At 45.5% G+C, this 20,614-nt stretch overlaps 1 protein-coding gene across 1 annotated transcript; it reads left to right on the plus strand.

Annotated features, from left to right (window-relative positions):
* Window positions 1–1,863: 1,863 nt before the first annotated feature.
* Window positions 1,864–20,555, plus strand: sntb2 (syntrophin, beta 2). Its single transcript, XM_069528947.1, has 7 exons — window positions 1,864–2,867; window positions 13,335–13,554; window positions 13,977–14,187; window positions 15,626–15,768; window positions 16,700–16,896; window positions 17,762–17,952; window positions 18,214–20,555. The coding sequence occupies exons 1-7, from the start codon at window positions 2,165–2,167 to the stop codon at window positions 18,304–18,306; spliced, it is 1,758 nt and encodes a 585-aa protein (XP_069385048.1). The 5' UTR covers window positions 1,864–2,164; the 3' UTR covers window positions 18,307–20,555.
* Window positions 20,556–20,614: the final 59 nt, after the last annotated feature.

Here is a 20,614-nt window from a genome sequence, read left to right on the forward strand (position 1 = left end):
GTGGTGGCATTTACTCGACATGTACCCGTAACATTTAGCTCCCTGTTGTTGCCTTGTGTTTAGTCATGAATGTAATCTAGAGGAACTGAACAGGATTCAATTTAAGATAATTCTAAGCTCGCACATATGATATTAACTTTTATTTTGAAATCATCCTTAGAAAGGGATTTATTCGACGAGCGGCTGCTGCTTTTAAAAGTCCCGGGTACGAGCGGCTGAGGTTCGATGGTGATGACACTGTGAATGTACAGCAGCTGTGGACTGATGCAGCTCGATGGACATGAAGCTGATGAAAGTCTCCCTCTCTCCCTCCCTCCCTCCCTCTCCCTCCCCGCGGACGCTTGTGATCTGCTCTGTTTTTTTTTTGTAAACACTAGAAAAACCTCAACTGCAATAAAACCCAACGACAAACACGAGCACTGCTGCGTCTGTGAGTTTCACTCATCACTCCTGGCTCCTCGAGAGTGAATGGAAGGTTTTAATCGTTCAGTGAAGAGATGTTGTTTTGTTCTTTTCTCCATCAGGTGAATTAAAAGCTTTTCTCCTGCTTCATTGAAAAAGTCCTGAATAAGACAAATTGAGGAAACTGTTGAGAAGCTCCAGATTACAAACGAAGGGTTCGGTTTCCACTTTGGGAAGATGATGACTGTAAAAGATTCAGTGAGAGAACCATCGATCCTCCGCCCCCAACAATCACACATGTTCCAGGACGTCCTGAATCATTCGGGTCTGAACTCTCGGGCTCTGGATTTATACTGACGCTGTTGATCCCATGTGGAACCTTTAGCTCCTGCGTGTTTCAGTGAGCAGGTCACAGGTTCCATGTTTCTGTGACACACTGAATGAATCAGTTTATGAATAAAAAGAAAATAGTTTTCTAATGTTTGAGCAGCAGATTCAGAGCTGAGTTCACACGAGTCAACTCTAACTCGATAGAGCCTAAACAGAAGTTGTAGGATTTTGCTTTCAAAATAAAGGCTTGTCGAACAGATCGGTCTTTCTCTTGATTAATGACCCTTTGTACCTTTATTTTGAAAAGTGCTCTGTTTCTCATTATTTCATTAAGTTTGAACATTTGAATTCTTCAGGTCCTGAAACTTTAAATTGTGTTTCTTTAACCTCTTATTTTGTAATGCACACGTGATCAAAGAGAATATGTCCATGTATTATTTCTTTTAATGACATTCAGGCTTTTTACTTGAATTATATGTATTTGTGTTTTTATTGTTTTACTCTCATACCCTTTATTACATATGTTTTTTTCTGGATTGTTTTCCTATTACAATTAATTAAAATGAATTCAATTAAAACGAATGTTTTCCAGATTAATAAAAGAAGTGAATTTAGTGAAGAAATGTACAGTTTTGATAAACATCTGATTTTTATCCAACATTTTCAAAACCTGCTCAGAAAATCTGTGGCTTTATTTTGAAAGGTCTGACCGGATGTTGTCTTATTTAGTTCTGGTTCTTTTTACAGGAGAAGTGAACAACAACAAACTCTCCCTCTTCTCCTCTCTCTCTCCCTCTTCTTCTCCTCCTCCAGTCCCCCCTCTCTCCTATTCTTTTCCTTCTCCCCCCCTCACTCTTCTTCTTCTTTCCATCTCTCGTTCTCTGCCTCTCCTCTTCTTCCTTTCCTTTAGTCTCCTCCTCTCTTCTCCTCCCTCTCTTCTCCTCCTCTCTTCTCCTCTCTCTCTTCTCCTCCTCTCTTCTCCTCTCTCTCTTCTCCTCCTCTCTCTCCCTGCCCCTCTCCTCCTCCCTCCCACTCTTCTCCTCCCTCCCCTCTCTCTCTCTCTTCTCCTCCCTCTCTTCTCCTCTCTCTCTCTCTCTCTTCTCCTCCTCCTCCCCTCCCTCCTCTCTCTCCCTCCCTCCTCCTCTCCCTCCCCTCCCTCCTCCTCCTCCTCCTCCCTCCCTCCCCTCTCTCTCTCCCTCCCCCTCTCCTCCTCCCTCCCACTCTTCTCCTCCTCCCTCTCTCCTCCTCCCTCCCTCTCTCCTCCTCCCCCTCTCCTCCTCCCTCCTCCCCTCTCTCTCTCCCCCTCGGGCCCGTGTAGTGGGTGTGTCGATGCGGGCCAGTGGCTCCGTGTCTCTCCCTGAACCAGGGACCGAGCAGCGGCTGAGTTCAGAGTGAACCCGCCTCCGAGCAGCGCACTAACCGCGGGAGGGGAATGGCGGTCTGGACCCGAGCGGACAAGAACGGTCAACTGGACCTTCTGCTCCGGGACCGTTGGATCCGAGTGTCCGCCGAGCTCACCCGGGAGACGCTGACTCTGACGGCCGAGGCGGAGGTGTCCGGACCGGGGGGGAACCACTGGGACAACTCCTCCGCGGGCCTGCGGAATGGGATCTCCAACGGAAACGACCCGGGGACGAGTCCGGGGAACTCTGGCCGCGGTCCGGACCAACTCCAGAGCCAGAACTCCGGGAGCCGGGGGCGAAGCTCCAGCCCAGGACGAGGGGGTGTCAGTCGGGGTCAACACGACGGAAACTACAGCCCCGGGAAGTACCCGAATAACGGCACAAACTCTAACTTTGGAAGTCCCGGCTCCAGCTACGGCAGTCCCGGGTCCAGCTTCGGGTCGAGGCAGGGAGACTTCCCCGTTAGTCTGGACGGTTCCTCGGAGGCGGTGCGGAAGGTCCGGGTTGTCAAACAGGAGTCTGGCGGGCTGGGGATCAGTATCAAGGGGGGGCGAGAGAACCGGATGCCCATCCTCATCTCCAAGATCTTCCCGGGGCTGGCCGCCGACCAGAGCCGGGCTCTCCGGGTGGGGGACGCGATCCTGTCGGTGAACGGGAACGACCTCCGGGAGGCGACGCACGACCTGGCGGTGCAGGCGCTGAAGAAGGCGGGGAAAGAGGTGACGCTGGAGGGTGAGTTGGCCAACGCGACAGCGGGGATTTAAGGCCCGAGATTAGGCTGCTGAGGTCCGGGTGCACGTCTCTGAGCTCCGGCTCTTTGCACGTGGATGTTTGGGGAGTGAGAGAAAACACGAATGGTCCCACATCAGGTTTTTATTCTTTAAACTAAACTCACATGTTGACACCAGAAGTTAATGATAATTCAACCTCAACACAGACTCACAATGAGACGAGCTGATGCAAGAGACTCCAATAAAAACTATACAAGAATAAAAACAAAGCAAAGACACGAAGATAGAGTCGTTCTGTAAAAGTTTAACTAAATATATTCACATTCAGAACAAGCTGCTTTTTAAATAAAGAACCACAAGATGAACATCTCTCACACACACACACACACACACACACACACACACACACTCACACACTCACACACACACACACACACAGTGTCTCACTACATGCACTGATACAGAACCAGCAGGAAGAAGAGACCTTTATTGTGTGAACAGTCTGTGATTGTTGTAAACAGGAAGGTAACTCAGTTGTGGTCTCAGTGAGACTCACACGTGTGTTTTCAGTCACTGTGTGATGCTGAGGAGCAGAGGTCACTGTGAGGAAGAGGAAGACATGTGTCTCTGAACGACTGTGAGGAAGAGGAAGACGAGGGAACGATCCACGTGTTCGTACAGTAAAGTGAGAACGATTAAAGCAGAAGTGCATCAAGGCTGTAAACAGCAGAGGAACACGAACAATATGAAGGAAGTTGAGTTAAACTCAAACTTGCTGAGATGAAATGCACGAGAACGAATACAAAGGATCAGCGTCTCTTACCGTATTATTTCTATCATATTATCTAAAATGAATAATATCAATACTATTTATCCTTCTACTAATTCCACCAGCGTCTGTTTGTCCACATGTGAAACTTTTCATCTTATCGACGGAGCAGGGTGTCTTCAGTCTGTGGACATGTCCTCTTCTAGGTCCTCAGATAAACTACAGCAGTGGTCGGTGACTTTGTCAAAATCGTTGTCAGATCATTTTGATGGTTAGATTTGTTTTTTTATTCCAACATGACAGACTGACAGACAGTCTGACCTCGGCCACTGCAGCAACATTCACAGAATCACTTCCTGTTTGGCCATTTGTATTCTTTCCTACAAGGCTTTAACCTGAGTAGAATTTCAGAGCTTTTATTTTGAAAAGTCGTGAACTTGGGTCTGAAGTTTGTCGATTGTTTAACAAAATGAAAAATAACAGCAGCGGAGTAAATCATTCAAACGAGAACTTTGATGAAACAAATTTGGTTTCGTTTTATAAAAACACTGACACACACTAAATGTTCCGTGCAGATAAACCAGGTAGAATGAACACACAGTTTTTTAACGTCAGAAGTGACAGAACATTGTAGAAGAGTTTGAGGACGACTCAGTAACGACGAGGAATAATTCTGATCAACACAGGACAAGAGAACACAACATTACAAACACACACTTTTACAACAGTGACTGGACAAAACGTTGTGATACGGTTCTTTGGAAGTACATGTACTTCCTACATGTCAGACCAAAAACAGACAAAACTTCTGTTGTTACTTCTCACAAAGTTTTCATGCTGCACACGGAGGTAACAGGCGGTAACCACAGAAACGTGTCGGTCAGGAGATGCCGCCTCATTATGGGACCGAGCTGAGCTCCATGGAGATGAGTTCCGGTACTAAACCGCGCTGATGTTGAACTTTTCAATCTTTACAAAAGTGGAAAAAGAGCGAACGGGAGGGAGCGAGGCCACAGAGCCCTCGGGGTTTGGAAACTTCAGGCCGGGAACGGCTAAATGCTGCGTTTAATGGTTTGGAATGATCACTGGGTGAATACTGACGAGCACAATTTGAAGGAGCTAATCGATGTGTGACACATTTCAACTCCGGTCGAATTGAGGCCTGTTAAAATAAACCAGGGGAGAATGTGAGTGACTCTTAAAGACACTGACTGAGCCGATTAGGCTCGGTGTGAAAATGCTGTCTAATAAGACCTGATCCAACATCTTCAGCTTTTGTGTTTCCAGGGAGTCGATGGAGATTTCTGACGAGACCAAACATGCACAAGCTGCACAGACTAACACAGAGGAGGAGCAGTTGTTAAAGAGGGAAATGAGATTCTTTTCCAATCTGCTTGTCGAGTGTAGCCAAAAACTTCTCCTTCGTCCCTCGGGCTCGGACAGGAGGACGTGCTGCCTCCTCCTCCTCCTCCTCCTCCTCCTCCTCCTCCTTCTCAGTCCAGACATTAGTGTTCGGAGGAATGTATCAGCTGCTTGTCACTGTTTGTCAGTTTGACAGACTGCGAGCGTCGTTGTTTGTGGACCGGCTCTTCCTCCCTGTTCCCCGCTCCGTCTCTGCTTGACTCCCGCCGCCCCGAGAAAGAAGTGGAGATCAGTCAGAGTGAGACTTGAGTTTCCAGACCGCTGTGCCATGTACACGATACACAAACCCCCAGATATTCTCACAATTAGCTCGGGTGCCCCACATTCCTGACCTCCGCTTCCATGTGCGTATTTAGGGCAAAGGTCAACGGTGGCAGCTCCACGACTCGTGCAGCTCCACTGAAAACTCTCTGTGGTTTTTACTGCTGGAGCTGCGTGAGGGACGGAAGAGTAAAGAAACACATCTGAGAATGTGATGGTTGTAATAAAAGAGTCAAGACTTGTTTTAAAATCGAGCTTTTCGGCTCATGGCTCTAAATATCCAACTTTATTGAATCTTGAATCAACCCACTGGTCTCAATCATTTGTTTTTGTCTCGATGACGTTTGAAACCACAAATGTCATAAAATCTGATTTCAGGATGATTCAATCTTACTTGTGTTTATCTGAGATGAGATAATCTTGTCAGGAACCATTTGCACTAGATCATTAAATTGGTTTGAAAAAGTTGACTGATGGTTGAGGCTGATCCGTCTGTGAAGAGAAACCAGATGACTGATCACTATCACTGCTGATGATCTGATCAGGTGACGGTTGTGGCTCATGGTGATGAACTCACAGAGAACAAAGCTCCCTCAGCGTCAGAGATCTGAAAACTGTGTCGTCATCTTGATGGATCTCGTCAGTTCGTTAATTTACGAGTGTGGTTTCACTCTCCGAGTCGTTAGCCATGAATGAATGAGCTCCTCTTTGACTGCCCCATTAAACAAAAATAACCCAGACACGACAGACTGCAGGTTAAACTCCCCTCCCCCCTCCAGCTGACAGACAGGTACCACGTCCCATGTCTCCATATGATGCAGTTTGTCAGCGGTGTCTCCGTGGGTCAGTCTGTAATTAGAGGACTAAAGACGCCACATACCAGACACAGACTATTGATGAGACGAGCACAGTCCTGACGAACAACACGTCCTCTCTTTTGTTCTTCGGGCCAAAACCAGCCGACCGTCCTGTGACTGGGTTCGTTGGTGTCTCTCGCGGGGGTGAGATCCGTCGGCTCGGTCTCAGTATGAACTGCTGTGGATGTGTAACTGCAGGTTTCCAGTGGTCAGGATAATCACAAGTGAACCTCTGGAATATCACAGACATTTTAAAATATGTTTGGCGTGTTTGCTGATACCAATATTGGAAGTTGCCTCTATGGTCTTTCAGTTGGAGACCAGCACTTCAGATTTTCAATCAGAACCCTGCAGCTGCTTCTGCTTAGATTTGCTCTGCTTGTGCTCAGACTTTGTGCTTGCGCTCCGATACGTTGTAAGTTCGATGGTTTTCCTGCGCTTTCACTTTCATGTACTCCCACACGGGGCTCAAGAATAAGTTCAAATAACCACGACGAGGGTGGGACAGTTTCATTTGTCAGCACTACACCTGGCATTCTGTGGGTTGTGGACTGTAACAGACAGATGAGCAGAAGTTTCACGTGTGCACAGAAGCAGCTTTAGGAGAAGAGATGACGCTGGAGCGCAAGAAAATCTGATTGCATGCGACAAAATATCTGAGTGGAAGCGAACGGTCACAGAGCAAATTTAAGCTTGGGTTGTTTGAAGTTTACACTCTTGAATAAATAGAGGAAAGAAATACCTTAGTCACACCATCGTGTCACGTAGGAGGTTTGACTTTGTATTTGTGTAAGTGACTCATTAGACTCAGTTTGTTAAGTCTCCACCAACACCCAGCGTCTTCTGCTGAGCCACCACCGGGGGGGGGGGGGGGGGTCATGAGCAAACCTGTTATATGTGTGTTTGTCCCTTAAAGTAAGTCGACTTCTTTTTAACAGAACCTCCAGAACATTTCAGGAACATCTCCTCCTCCTCCATCCACACGACGTGGGGTTCGGTACCTCGTCTGTGAACGCTCTTGTCCAGACTTGAGGAGCCGGGGATTGAACCACAGGCCATTTGATTAGTGGACGACCCACTCTATCTCTTGAGCCACAGCTGCCCCCAAGTGTGGGATTATAGTATGGGATTATACTGCATGTAGGCGTTTATATTTGAAAAGGGTGCGTCAGGTCGTCTAGATATTCACGTCTGAAAATAGTTTGAGAGATCACATGTTGCCTCTTGACAGAATCAAATATATGAAGGATTTGTTGACACAGAATCATCATTTGTTTGTAAAGTTTGTAAAGCCTCAGGTTGCTGTGAATTGTGGGATATCTGAATAGTTTTTATTAGAAATATTTCAGCTCTGTTACAGTTTGAGCAGCAGCTTATTAAAGAGACGAGCCTGAAACACACAGAGCGTAACGCAGCAGTAAATGAACATCTGGACCATCAGGTTCATGGATGTGATTCTCTTGTAAAGTGATTTTTTTAAATGCAAAATAAATTGAAAAGCCTTTTATTGTAAAAAATAGCCAAATGTGGCTTAGCTTGTGTATTAGTTCCTGACAAATCAAGTGACCTTCTCACGCTGATGTAAATCCATCATAACTATAAAGCAGCCCGGCTCGCTGACATGCAACAATCCCTGCAACGGAAACCAGAGATATTAAAGCAGCAGCGTCGACATGATGCGTCGTGTTGTTGCCCAAATAAACCGTTGTCACATGGTGTCGCTGTGTTGTCGTGGGACAGACGGACAGAAACACACAAAAACAAAGAGTTCACCTGACTCATCAAACAGTTCACTCACTGATGTGGTGCACAATCAAATATCTGGATCCAGTGAATTTAAATATTAAAAGCTGGAGGTATGAGTCTAGGTTCTATTTATTCAGGTGGGAAATCATCTCTGTGATAGGATCCAGTCAGTCAGTGTGAGTGTCTACGTCATTGTTACAGAACTCAAAGCAAACGAAAGCGTAGTAGTGAGGATGTAGCCTGAGAAAACCAGCAGATATTTACATTTCTGCAGCTGGAACCAGAGAATATTTGACATCTGAACCCTGTAAAGTGACTTTTTTATCAAAATAATCACTTATTCCTTTCCTGTGGATCGTTTCAGCTTCAACCATAAAGTAACGTTGACTTGTTTAAACCTGAGAAACGAACAAGTCAATAACAGCTGGCTTTAACTTTCTATACACGATTTTCAATTTAAACATCAGCTCATAAATAATAAAGAGTGATTTGTAAAATAAAATAGTATTGTATGACAAATTGACCTGCCGGAGAAATGCTCACCCCCACACACACACACACACACACAAACCTCTCCACTGGAGCTGTGTTGTGACACATTGTTCTCATTATGTTTCTGGCAGAAACAGATTTTTGAGGGAAGGAGCAGGAAAAGCGAGCGAAACAGGATTAAGAAGGAAAGAACAGAGGTGGGGAGGTGGAACTTCAGGAGAGCTGCAGGAACACAGAGGAAAGAGACAGAGGGAGTGAGGGGGGGGGGCGGCGAGAAAGGGGGGAGGAATGAAAGACTGCAGAGAAAGAGATGGAGAAGGAGGGATGGAAGGGGGGGGGGGGTCGAGAGAGGTATGGAGAATAAGAGAGGCATGAGAGAGAGGAGTGGGCCAAACCACGGGGGGAATTTCTGGGCAGTTTTAGGGGAAAATTCAGAGGGTCTGGCTTTCTCCTCTGTGAGCTATTATTTTGTTATTTCGGCCTCACTACAAGATGTGTGTGTAGCTTTACGACGCTTTGTGGCGAAACTACGGCCACAACCAAATATGTCAAGTCAGACTCTTCTGCCTTTTGCGCTCCTCCTCCTCCTCTGAATATTGTCCTCTTCTCCCTCTGTCCGTCCTCTACCCAGCGAGGTATGAAGGGAAGCAGATGAGCTGGTCTCGTGGGGCGTCGCTCTGCGTCTCGGGGGAATCTGATCTGCACACGTTAATGTAGACGTGCACGGAGGAGAAGAAAATAGTGTGAGCTCACATACTGACGCAATGAGCGGCTGGTCCGCTGTGGACAGGCCTAATTATACACAGAAGAGCTAATGAGTTCATCTAACGGCACCGAACCAGAGACACACAGACATCTAGATCTGTCTGGAGGGACGGAGAGAGGACACGTCTTCTGTCAGAGTTACTGGTTCTGGCAGAAGAAACTGTGACATAGGACAGAAGGAAAAGTCCAAATGTCACTGTCGGTGAACGAAGATGAAATAAAATCCATATTTTTACAAGCTCGGGTCGATTCACATCCGTTTTTTTCCTTGAAAATTCAGATTGAAACTGGTTTATGTTTTTTTAAAGTACAACTTGTTGTATCTCAGAGTGCGAGCAGAAATCTGTGAAGTGCGACTCAAAGTGTTCTCCTCGGTTGCACCGGTGCACCGAGCGTTTATCTGGTGTGTCTCTGTGTTTGATCGAGGGGCTTCTTCATCTCGTCTCCTCTGCACTCGCTCACACGGGCACAAACAGAAAGTGAAACAGAGAAGAGCAGCCGAGGCTTGGTTTCTGTCTGTCCACACCCCTGACTCACCTGAGCTCTACACTTTAACTCTTAACACCAACACCCAGCGCAAGTGATTAGAAACTTAACATTCCTTCAGTCACTCCCTAAAATGACAAAGTCAGGCGCGTCACTTCACCTTATTGTCACGAATCCTCAGATTTAAAGCGTTTCCTCTGAAACAATCTGTCAAACACATTGAGTTTTAATCTCAGCCAACGTGGCGACGGCAGTAATGACGAGGTAACAATGGATTCATCTGTCCGTTGTGCTTTTGCTGCATCTCAGCTGTGAAAAGAATCTACATCCCATGACAATGGCTTTGATTTGTGAGGATACATCACAGACCGAAGCGGCGCCCGGCCTTTTTAATTCAGACAGAACAGATGAAGATGAATAGAAGCAGATGCCCACCGGTCCACCGAGCCAACACGTTACACAACACAGCATTCATGAGCCTCATGCCTCAGAGGCTCCTCACAACCAAAGCTGTGAAGATATCTGACCACAAAATCTGAGCGACATGGCAAGAAAAACTCAATAAATAAGAATTATAGAGTCAGAGAACAAGAGGGAATGGTTTAAAATAAATATATATATATATATATATATATATATATATATATATATATATATATATTCATACGATGCTGCCTGATCCTGTACATATATTCTTATTCACTTTAATTGTACATAATTTACATCTGTATTACCACAAAGAACTCCGATCACTTGGTAAGCTGCTCTAATATTTGGAACTGTCCGTGGACATTGCACTGATGTCATTGTTGTTTTTCTTTCTAGTCTTTTTCTTGTGTTGCTCTTTGTGCCCTTGAATTTCTCTCTGGAGACAAATAAAGTTGTTTTGAATTTGAATAACATAGCAGAGGTTCGGAGCTTGTTTAGTTGGTTTGACGGAGATACGACAAACAATATGTCTACTCGTCACTCGTCTTAGTTTACTGACTGAAGTGTGGTGGTTCAGGTATGACAGCATTTTATTTATCTTTAGAATAAAAGCTCTGAATGCACTGGAGCAGGTTTTCATCTGGCGGCTGGCTTGTCTACTCGTCTTCATCCAATCAGACACAAGAGAAGCAGTCAGGTGACCTGTCCTCAGCCCAGAGATCATTCCTGAACCAGAGGACGCAGTGCACAGTCTTCTCCTGGTGATTATGGAGCAGGCTTGTGCTTTCTGCACAGTTTCACTGTTCACGTGTTGGTTTTCTCTCTGCTTCTGTAACTGAAGTTGAAACTGGACGAGCTTCGTCTCGTGGTGATCGAGAGCTGGAGCGAGCCGAGCAGAAACTTGGTTCTAAGTTAGAAACGACCAGGAAGAGAGTTGTGGTTCTGCCTCATTGTCTACGTGACCGTGAGCTGAAGTTTTTTATTTTCTGATCTTTCTTTATTGTAAACAATGAGCTTGAACAAAATATATTCAGCGTGTGTCTTGAAGCTGTAGAGCTCACTGTAAACAAGGACGGACTCGTGCACGTTACTGAATCAGACATTGCTCGTGGATGGTGGACATATCATTGGCCCCCCCCTGTGTAAATTGTGGCCCCTTTATGGCCCCTGATTCAGAGAAATCCTCGATCCACCACTGGAGTGAAGGAGGAGCTCGAGCGATGTGGATTTTTTGGGGAGAGATCTTAATAATTCCAACTTGAGTCTGTGAACTGTACCGTTGCTGTGAAGATGAACGGATCCCTGCAGCCTCAGTTCTTCACTTCAACCTCATCATCAGTTCAAGCTGACGTCCACACCAGCAGCCTGTTCAACCCTCGCTGCCTCCGAGTCTGTGGATGGAAAATGTCTCAGCTGAACATCTCTGCTGATTATTAGTTCTGAAAGAGCTTTGCAGTGTTGGCGTCCTCTCTCACCCACGCACGCACACACACACACACACACACACACACACACACACACACACACACAAACACAAGGATTCACCGACGCTCTCACTCTCACTTAAGTTTGCAGAAATGATCCCAGACCTTGTTGGTGTGGGCACTGTGGTTGTGAGGAGGAGGCCCGGGGAGATGGGGATCAATTTCTTAACTTGTGGCCTCAGGATTACCACCGGCCCCACGCTTCACTGTGACTCACACACAACGTGATGTACACACAGGCCGGCGTGCACGCTGCAGCTCCGTGCACTGTGCATATACGGCTCAGTCATTAAACCTGCACCTCTCTCTCTCTGAGATCATTTCAGAGTCGTGCCCGAGCACATTACTTTAGACTTGCATCATATTTTTTTCATGCACACACACGCACACACGCACACACACACACTTTCATGGACCTAATATCTCCTCACTTCTTGATTCTTGTCTCAAGTTTCATAAAGAGCGAAACGACCCAATGATCCAAGACACACACAGACACACACAGACACACACACACACACACACACTCACACACACACACACACACACACAGACAGACACACACACACAAAGAGAGAGAAATGGACATGTCATGTACAAGAGAAGATAAAAGAGTGTGTGTGTGCCAGTGAGGCCGGGACGTGTACGAGGCCTCAGGACCAAATTTGGAAAGTGGATCCACCACATCGGAGCAGAGCTCATTCTTTAACAAACATCTGCCAAACACACAGCTGCACGGCCAAGTCCACTCTGTTTTCTTAGATGATGTCACACACGGGACCTTTGTGTCCTTGTGGGACCTCCTGGACGATAAGCAGGAACTGTTCACACTCTCCGACGTCTTGGCTGGAATATGATCAGCGTCCTTTTCTTTTGTAAAATATACCGTATCTGTAATTAGGTTTGTTTGAAACTTCGGCTCAGACAAACACTCAGCCTCTCTCTCCACTGTGTTTACAAAGTCTAACCCTGCCCGGGCCCACGGCTGAGTTTAAACGCAGATGAGATTCTGACTTCTTCCAGAAAACATCGAGAGTGTTTCCTCATGTCTTCGTTCACAGCCGATCGCACCATATATCCTGAGTGATGGGGTATTATTGAGTCCCACAGCTGGTCAAACTGTCCACACACTGCTCGCTTCAGGCCTCAGACACTGAACAGCCGTCTCCGCCTGTCGGCTGCTGTAGCCAAACACACGTACGATAAATTACGACCAGAAGAATCATCCGCTGTTTGACTGAAGAGGAGGAGGATCATTGATGAAACAGATTCTGAGAATTATCTTGACTTTTAGGGAATGATTTGTTTTTTTCTGTTTGATTCTTTGTCGTAAGTCTCTAAAGCTGAACCTGCTTCACATGACGTGTGTGTGTGTAACAGTGTTTGTCATCAGGCCTCGGAGACTCTGGAGTCTGAAGCAGTGTCTTCTTTCAAATCTTTACATTTTTAAATCATTTTATATTTTTTGGAAGCCATATTCTTCAATTTACCAGGGGTGCAAGATTCTTATGGTTCTTTTATCTCTATAATTAATATTATTGCCATTATTATTCCATGTGTTTTCTGTTGTGTAGCTTTTAGTATTTTATGCAGTTGTTTCTTTGCTCTGCAGCACTTTGTACTTTGTGTATGGAAATGGTAACGGCTGCATTTATAAATACACGGTGCTCTCAACCTTCGAACGTTGGGGATCAAACCACCGACCTCCTGATCAGTGGATTACTGTGACATTCATCCTCTTCTCTCTTCCTCTCTAGTGAAATACATCCGTGAGGTTTCTCCGCTCTTCAAGAAGCCGTCCTTGGTGGCCGACCTGCCGTGGGACGGCGTCCGGCCGCAGTCGCCCAGCTACAGCGGCAGCGAGGACTCAGGGTCGCCCAAACACAGCGGCTCCTCCTCGTCCAAAGACAGAAAGGTCATCAGCCTGAGGATGTGCTTCATCAGCAGGAACCTCACGATGCCAGATCTGGAGAACAGGTCTGACACGAGACTCCTCCGTGTTTGTGGTTGAGAGAAATAGCTGAGTGTGTGGGAGCTAAGGTGTGTGTGTGTGTGTGTGTGTGTGTGTGTGGTCCAACCTCTGTTCATTAGATTGGAATGTTTGCTCTGGGAGACAATGAGCATTAAAAGATTGTTCTTGAATAAACGAGCATCTATTTATATTATCTATTATCTTATATTATCTATTATCTTATATTATCTATCTATTTAATCTGAGGAACACGTGAAACAGAGTGTGAGCAGGACGTCATGATGTGACATCAGAACTAGATCTCGTTATAAACATTGTTCATCTGATTCTCTCCTGGTTGTTTCCCTCTGAGGTGTTCACATTATTTTGTCCGGTCCTCAATCTGCTGATAACTAAATAAATAAATCTCCTCGCCGCCTCACCTCAGACTCCTGGAGCTCCACTCCCCCGACGGCCAGCACACGGTGGTGCTGCGCTGCAAAGACGGCCCCTCCGCCAACTCCTGGTTCACCGCCATCCACACCAACATCGCCGCCCTGCTGCCACAGACCCTGGCTCACATCAACGCCTACCTGGGGGCCTCGTCCTCCACCTCCACACACCCCCACCTCAAACACATCGGGTGGTTGGCTGAGCAGGTAACTCCCCTTTGTTTGAACCGTGTCAGATAGAAAACAACAGAGGCTGCACACACACACACACACACACACACACACGTCTTCATGGACTTTTCAGGGTTCAGTATCATGCCCCCGGACAGTCGAGGGGTCGGGGATTGAACCACTGACCCACTGATCAGTGGACGACTCGCTTTACCTCCACGGCCTTGAAGGAGACGTTTTGTCCTCACTTGTGCGGAGCTTTCATTTCCACCATCTTATATTAATGAGAAGAATTATGCTCGATGCTAATCCTGAGCTAACTGAGCACAAACACAAGCGTCGGAACGTAAAACAAACTCGTGAACGAACACGCGTCTCCTTGTTTCGTGTGTGTGTGAGTCACAGCCGGCTGATTGCTGGAACCTGTTCGGGGGACTTCCTGCCGTGGCTCTGGTGTGACAGCATATTGTAGAAGTGTTTGAGGACGAGTCACTGATGACGAGGAATAATTCTGAAGTTTCAACACAGCACAAGAGAACACGACATTACAGACACACATACTAACAACAGGGAGTGAAATGTGGAACTCTTCATTTAAAGTGACAGTAGGTCACCGGTGACAAAGTTCATTCTCTTTGTCCAAAATATAAAATAATTCCACTGTAATGTTTATTAATGTGCTTAAATGGTAGAATGTGAAAACAGTTCTTATAAACATACACAGTCATTGAACCACGTTTCTCTCAGGAGCGATTAACATCCAACCTCAGACACACAGACGGACGTCTCTGCAGGACAGTGTGTCTCCTTCAGTCAGCTTCTGTCCCACGTTTAAAACCAGGACTTGTCTTCTCACTTTGGAGACGTTTTCACTCAACGTATGGATGCGTGGTTCAGTTTGTCTTGACCGGGCTCAGACAGGAAACACACACAGTGGTAGTTTCCGTTGCTCTGTTTCCTGTGGAGCCCACCTGCACACACACACACACACACACACACACACACACACACACACACACACAGTGCTGTCTTGACTTCAGGTCCGACTCTGAGGGTGTTTTTTTGTTTTGTACTTGAAATCAATGTTCTCACTGATGAAACTGCATCAGACTAAATAACAGTGGTAAAACTGGAAGCATCAGAGATGTGACCCAGACTCTGTGAACGTACCCTGATGGAGAAATGGAGACTTTTCACCTCCGCAGAGAAGATTATGTTTTCATCTCTGTTGTCGGCACGATTTCTCAAAAACTACTGAAGTGGTTTTCATGTGAAGGGTCGAGCCAAGAATAAGGATAAAGAGAATGATCCATGGATAGATCTGTTTCTACTTTCCTGAACATGCGATGCCTTCTCCGAGCACCGTCGTAGTTTTACATTGAAATAATAATATATATAGACATGCACCATTTTTAAAAGGCTCCTGGTCGGGGAGACCGGATGTGTGACGCCTCCTCCTGACTTTCTCCTTCAGGTGCAGCTGGAGGGCGGACGGCAGCAGTATCGACCGGTGGTCATGGCTCTGACGGAGAAGGACATCCTGCTGTTTGAGTCGGTGCCGTGGAACAGAGAGTCTTGGTCCATGCCTCTGCTCACACACCCACTGTTAGCCACCAGGTGAACAATCAGCTCACGCTCTGCTTCCTTCACATAACTGTTTTTATCTGTTCAGTTTCTGTTCGAGGGCCAGTTCAGTAGTTTCACCCACACGTGTGTGTGTATATGAGTTTCTACGTTTAAAAGAAAAAGTGGAAGTTGTAGGAAATCTTCACAAATGTGACAAATGAAACTGCAACCACGAAGAGTTATTTTCGTTGGGGAACTTTGGGGAACCACTAAAAAAAGATGAAGAACACTCAGTTCATCCTATTCAGTCAAAAAGGACTAATGCAGAGTATCTTTATCTTTTTTTAATGTTATTACTTTGTCAGATCTTCAGTCACAACATGTGAAAGAAAAAGATTGACCCTCGATATTTTGATGTTTTCCTCCAAACTCCAACCAATAAAAAAGAAATAAAAAGAAATAAAAAATAGAAGTAGAAAAGTTTGAAAAGCTTTAAATTTCAGATTCAGTTCCCCAAACAAAATACTTCCTGATTTTTCAGAGGTTGTGAGATCAGAACACGAAACACCACGTACCAAAGAAAATACATTATTAGTCATCATTTCCTTTTTCATTAACCATGTTGGTGATGTCATGATTTGTTTTTCAGTGATCTACCGAGATACACAGCGTCCAATTCAAACGAACACATGAAACAAATAATTTAATTTAATTTATTATTTATTTGAAGCTCCGTAAGTGGAGAACAGCAGCCGCCAGGTAGAATAAAATCTCTGGACTGATCCACAAACAGTTTGAGGAACATCGACGCGTCGTCATCAGGGTTGAAGGATTCAAAATAAAATCCTACGAGAGAACTGAGAACAAAAATGTTCCTCGATGTGAAACCGTCACTCCACCCATCTGACATCAGAGTTCCTGTATGTTCATACCTCTCTCTCTCTCTCTCTCTCTCTCTCTCTCTCTCTCTCTCTCTCTTCAGACTGGTTCATTCTGGCAGTACGCGGGAGTCTCCCGCCCAGGGCGCAGACCTGGTGTTCGCCACTCGGACGGGCACGGGGCGGGGCATCGAGTCCCACATCTTCCGAGTGGAGACCCACTGGGATCTCTCTTCGTGGACGCGAGCGCTCGTGCAGGGAGCGCACGCCGCCGCCGAGCTCATCAAAGAAGTCTCTATCGGTGAGTGGGCAGAAGTGTGAAGAAAGAACTTTGGATCATTATGAAATGAATCGGACGACAGTGAGCTCCTCCAGGTTATTACTGGGAAACACTGGTTCAGGTCTTGTTTCATAAACTGAGAGTGTGCTTTGTGAATAAAGACCACACGTCTCCACTTCCTGCCACGATCCTAAAGTGAAGCCAGAATATCCCGGATACAGATGCTGCCATCTGGTGCGAATGATCTTTATCTTTCCCGACACATCGTCCATCTGCTGGTCGGAACATCAACCAGAGGATTTGTCTTTTTTTATAGACAAAACTATTGTTTACAAATTAAATCCTGTAAATCGACTTTTTACTTTTACGCAGTTTATTTAAACACAGTTTAAAAAGTTTTACACACAGATCAGAAAACTGTGACAGGGACAGGAAGCTCTTGACGGTTTCACCAGCAGAAGCAGCTCTGTAGGAAAATCAGAGGAGAATGTTTCCACAGAACAATCGTTGGCTGCTGGAGCGGCTCTGGAACTCTGCCCCCCCCCCCCCCTCCCGTCCTGCAGCTACACAAACACACAGTTGTGCAGGAACATTCGGGCCATTCAGGTTACAGTGATGCACAAATGCTTTCGGATCAAATGACCTCACGGTTAAAGCTGCACCAGACGGGATATTCATACAAAACAACCGGAGCCTCCGGTGGATCTGAGGAAGTTATTATTATTGTTCTCAATATAATTAGTAAGAGACACCTTCTGTCACTGGAGGGGATTTTGTTAATAAAGGAAGTTCACAAAATCCCAATCAGACATTTATTTATTTCGGCATCAGCAGTAAAGTGGGCGTTGAACCTGAACTTCTTTTTCCTCTGACCCTCTTCTTCCAGGCTGCACGTTGAACCGACAGGACGTTCGGCTGACGCTGCACTACGAGAAGGGCTTCACCGTGATGAGGGAGCCGGTCGACCCGTCGGGTGGTGCCGTGCTGTACAGATACCCCTACGAGAAGCTTAAAATGTCTGCTGACGATGGAATACGCAACCTTTACCTTGACTTTGGGGGTCCAGAGGGAGAAATGGTGAGTTACACACGTGACTTTTCACCTTTTCAGGCTCCGACCAGAAACAAACTGGATCAGTTACGTGTGAAAGAGTCTTTATGGTTTTGATCCAGAGGTGACGTCATAAAATAAATGAACTGAGAAGCAAATAGAATCAGATCCCGTCAATAGAAATAAAGATTATCTGAACTAACAATAATCTTTTTGAAACCTTTGCTGGTTCCTTCTGTCCTTGCTCTCTTCCTGCCTCACCCTTTCCTCCTCCCTTCCGCCCTCCAGGTGTTTGACCTTCACTCTGGTCCAAAGCCCGTGGTGTTCGTCCTCCACTCCTTCCTGTCGGCCAAGCTCACTCGCATGGGCCTGCTGACGTGAAGCGACCGGCGACGGCAGCGTGGCTGAGAGGTCGGCCCAGGGAGAGCGGGGAGGCCCTGAGACGCCCGGGAGATGCTGATAAAGAAGGGAGGAGGGGTGTTAACGTCTTATATTTTCCAGTTTCTCCACTCACAGCTGCGGTTTGGCCTGAGGTGGCGCTGCAGGGAAGGTTCAACCCAGGAGTTGCATTGTTGATTGTCTCAAAAATGTGCCTTCTCCTCCAGCTTCTCCTTGACCTCCTGCGAGAACGGGAGGCGGCACTTTGCTGCAAGTCAGTTACAATCCACAAAACACAGGCGCAGTATAAAAAAATCTCACGTTATAACGTGATAAATTACATCAACATTATTTTTGAAAAGAAACACACGACACGCTGTGACGTGAGAGACGACGTCACCCGTGACACTTCCAGCAAAGTGTTGCTCAGAATATTAAGGAAGGGAAGAATCTGTTTTTAGACAATGAATACACAGACAAGCACAGTTTGGTGAACGCTCCCTGTTTTCTACTCTTTGCCTTTCATTCCACGACAGCCTTCTGATGTACTTTGGGCTCTGTTTGACGTATACCTGTGTTTTTGTGCGATGTTTTAGAGTCAGAATGCAGTTACATGAGCAGAGATTGTGTGTCTGTCTGTGTGCGTGTGTGTTGGCTTGATAGCGTGCCTGCTGTCTGACAGACTCACCTCTTAGCACATTATCTCAAACTACTGTTGTAATCAGGATCGCCGACTGTGCCTTTCCACTTGTAGTCAGAGACGCTCTGAGTTTCATTCCTTTTATTTCTTACAATAAGAGAATTTCAAGCTTTTCATGCACGGGCGACAGTATTACTCTTAGAGTTTATATAACATGACTTTGTTTTTATGTCATCTGCGTAAATCTCACGATAGCACGACTTCCTGATGTTGAATCTGAGATGAGCGCACGTCACCTCCGTCTCATTCTTCTGTCCTTCAGATGACTCGTCTCTTGTTACCATTTTACAGCACGGCTTCTCCGGCCGAGGACAAGTCAACAGGTTTTATTTCTGCGCTGTCGTCGTATTCTTGTTTCCGATTTACATCTCTGAAAGAAAAGCAGAAAACATGTCAAACATTCACCTCAGATAACAGACTTACGTTTCCCTTTGCTGAAATAAACCTGCTGCTTATGTTTTATTACCATGAGAAATAATTAATTCCATTAGATTTTCTGCATCAAGGGACCAATTTAAAAAACGGAGCTCTGAGATTTCATCGTATTCTATATGTGAGTAAGTTTGTGAATAGAAAACAAAGGAAGCAAAGGATGAGGTGCCGCAGAACGATGAATCATTTTAAATGTGCACGTTAATCACAATAAAAACGTTGGGCACTTGTGAGAGTAACAACAAAATTAACATTTGACAACATTGAAACTAGAATTAAGAGCTGGTTGTAAAATGATGTCGATGAACGTACAGTGAGATACATGTTGTTAAAATAAACCTCCGGTCGACTCTTCTGTCCTCAGATGAGAAACAATCGTGTTTTGGACCCTGATGTCCACATGAGGGTTTAACAACTTGGGTTTTTTCATTTAACTTTTTTGCTTGTTTATTAAGCAAGAAATGTGTAACCATATAGTTCATAGAGCTATATTTAGCTTTGTCCAGCCTGCGATTAATCAGTGGCTGCGATGAAAGAGAAGCAGATTCACTTCTTATGAAACACACATGCAGAAGGTTTGAGGGTTTGAGTTTTATTTGGCCTGAAATGAAGTTTTCTTACTGCAACAGTGAAGTGTTGTATTCCATCATCCTACTTCTTTCTTTACTTCACTTTTCATGTCATATTATTCCTGTTTCTCACCTGCTGCACACATCTGATTGTCTGAAGTGAGTCAGACTTCAGGAAGCTACAGGCCGTCCCTCTTTGAGCTTGACGCACTAATCGGTCGAAGCCCTTTCCTACCCGTGAATGTAAACCTCCTCCTCCTGATTCTTTTGTATCCTCCTGCCTCTGTATTCCTGACTTGGTGGCTATCCTGTCTATGCAAAGCAAAGCTTCAAAGAGGGTTTTTCTGAACCAAAGGTTAAAAACAATCTGTGGCAGCTTGCGTCCAACACAATCATTAAATGGAAAAGTCACAATAGGATAAAATGCTGCTGCAACCACCTGTAATATGCAAAGTATTCTAGACTTCCTTCCAAGTTACAGTATAAAATGTATGATAGCAATGTAATAACCTCAGTGTAAATACCCACCAATAAAACTGTTATGAATTATAGTTGAGTGTGTTTGTGTGTTTGTGTGTGTGTTTGTGATGATTAGAAAATAATTAGCTGA

The sequence above is a fragment of the Paralichthys olivaceus genome, chromosome 7 (genome assembly GCF_024713975.1).
Source record: "Paralichthys olivaceus isolate ysfri-2021 chromosome 7, ASM2471397v2, whole genome shotgun sequence".
Lineage (NCBI taxonomy): Eukaryota > Metazoa > Chordata > Actinopteri > Pleuronectiformes > Paralichthyidae > Paralichthys > Paralichthys olivaceus.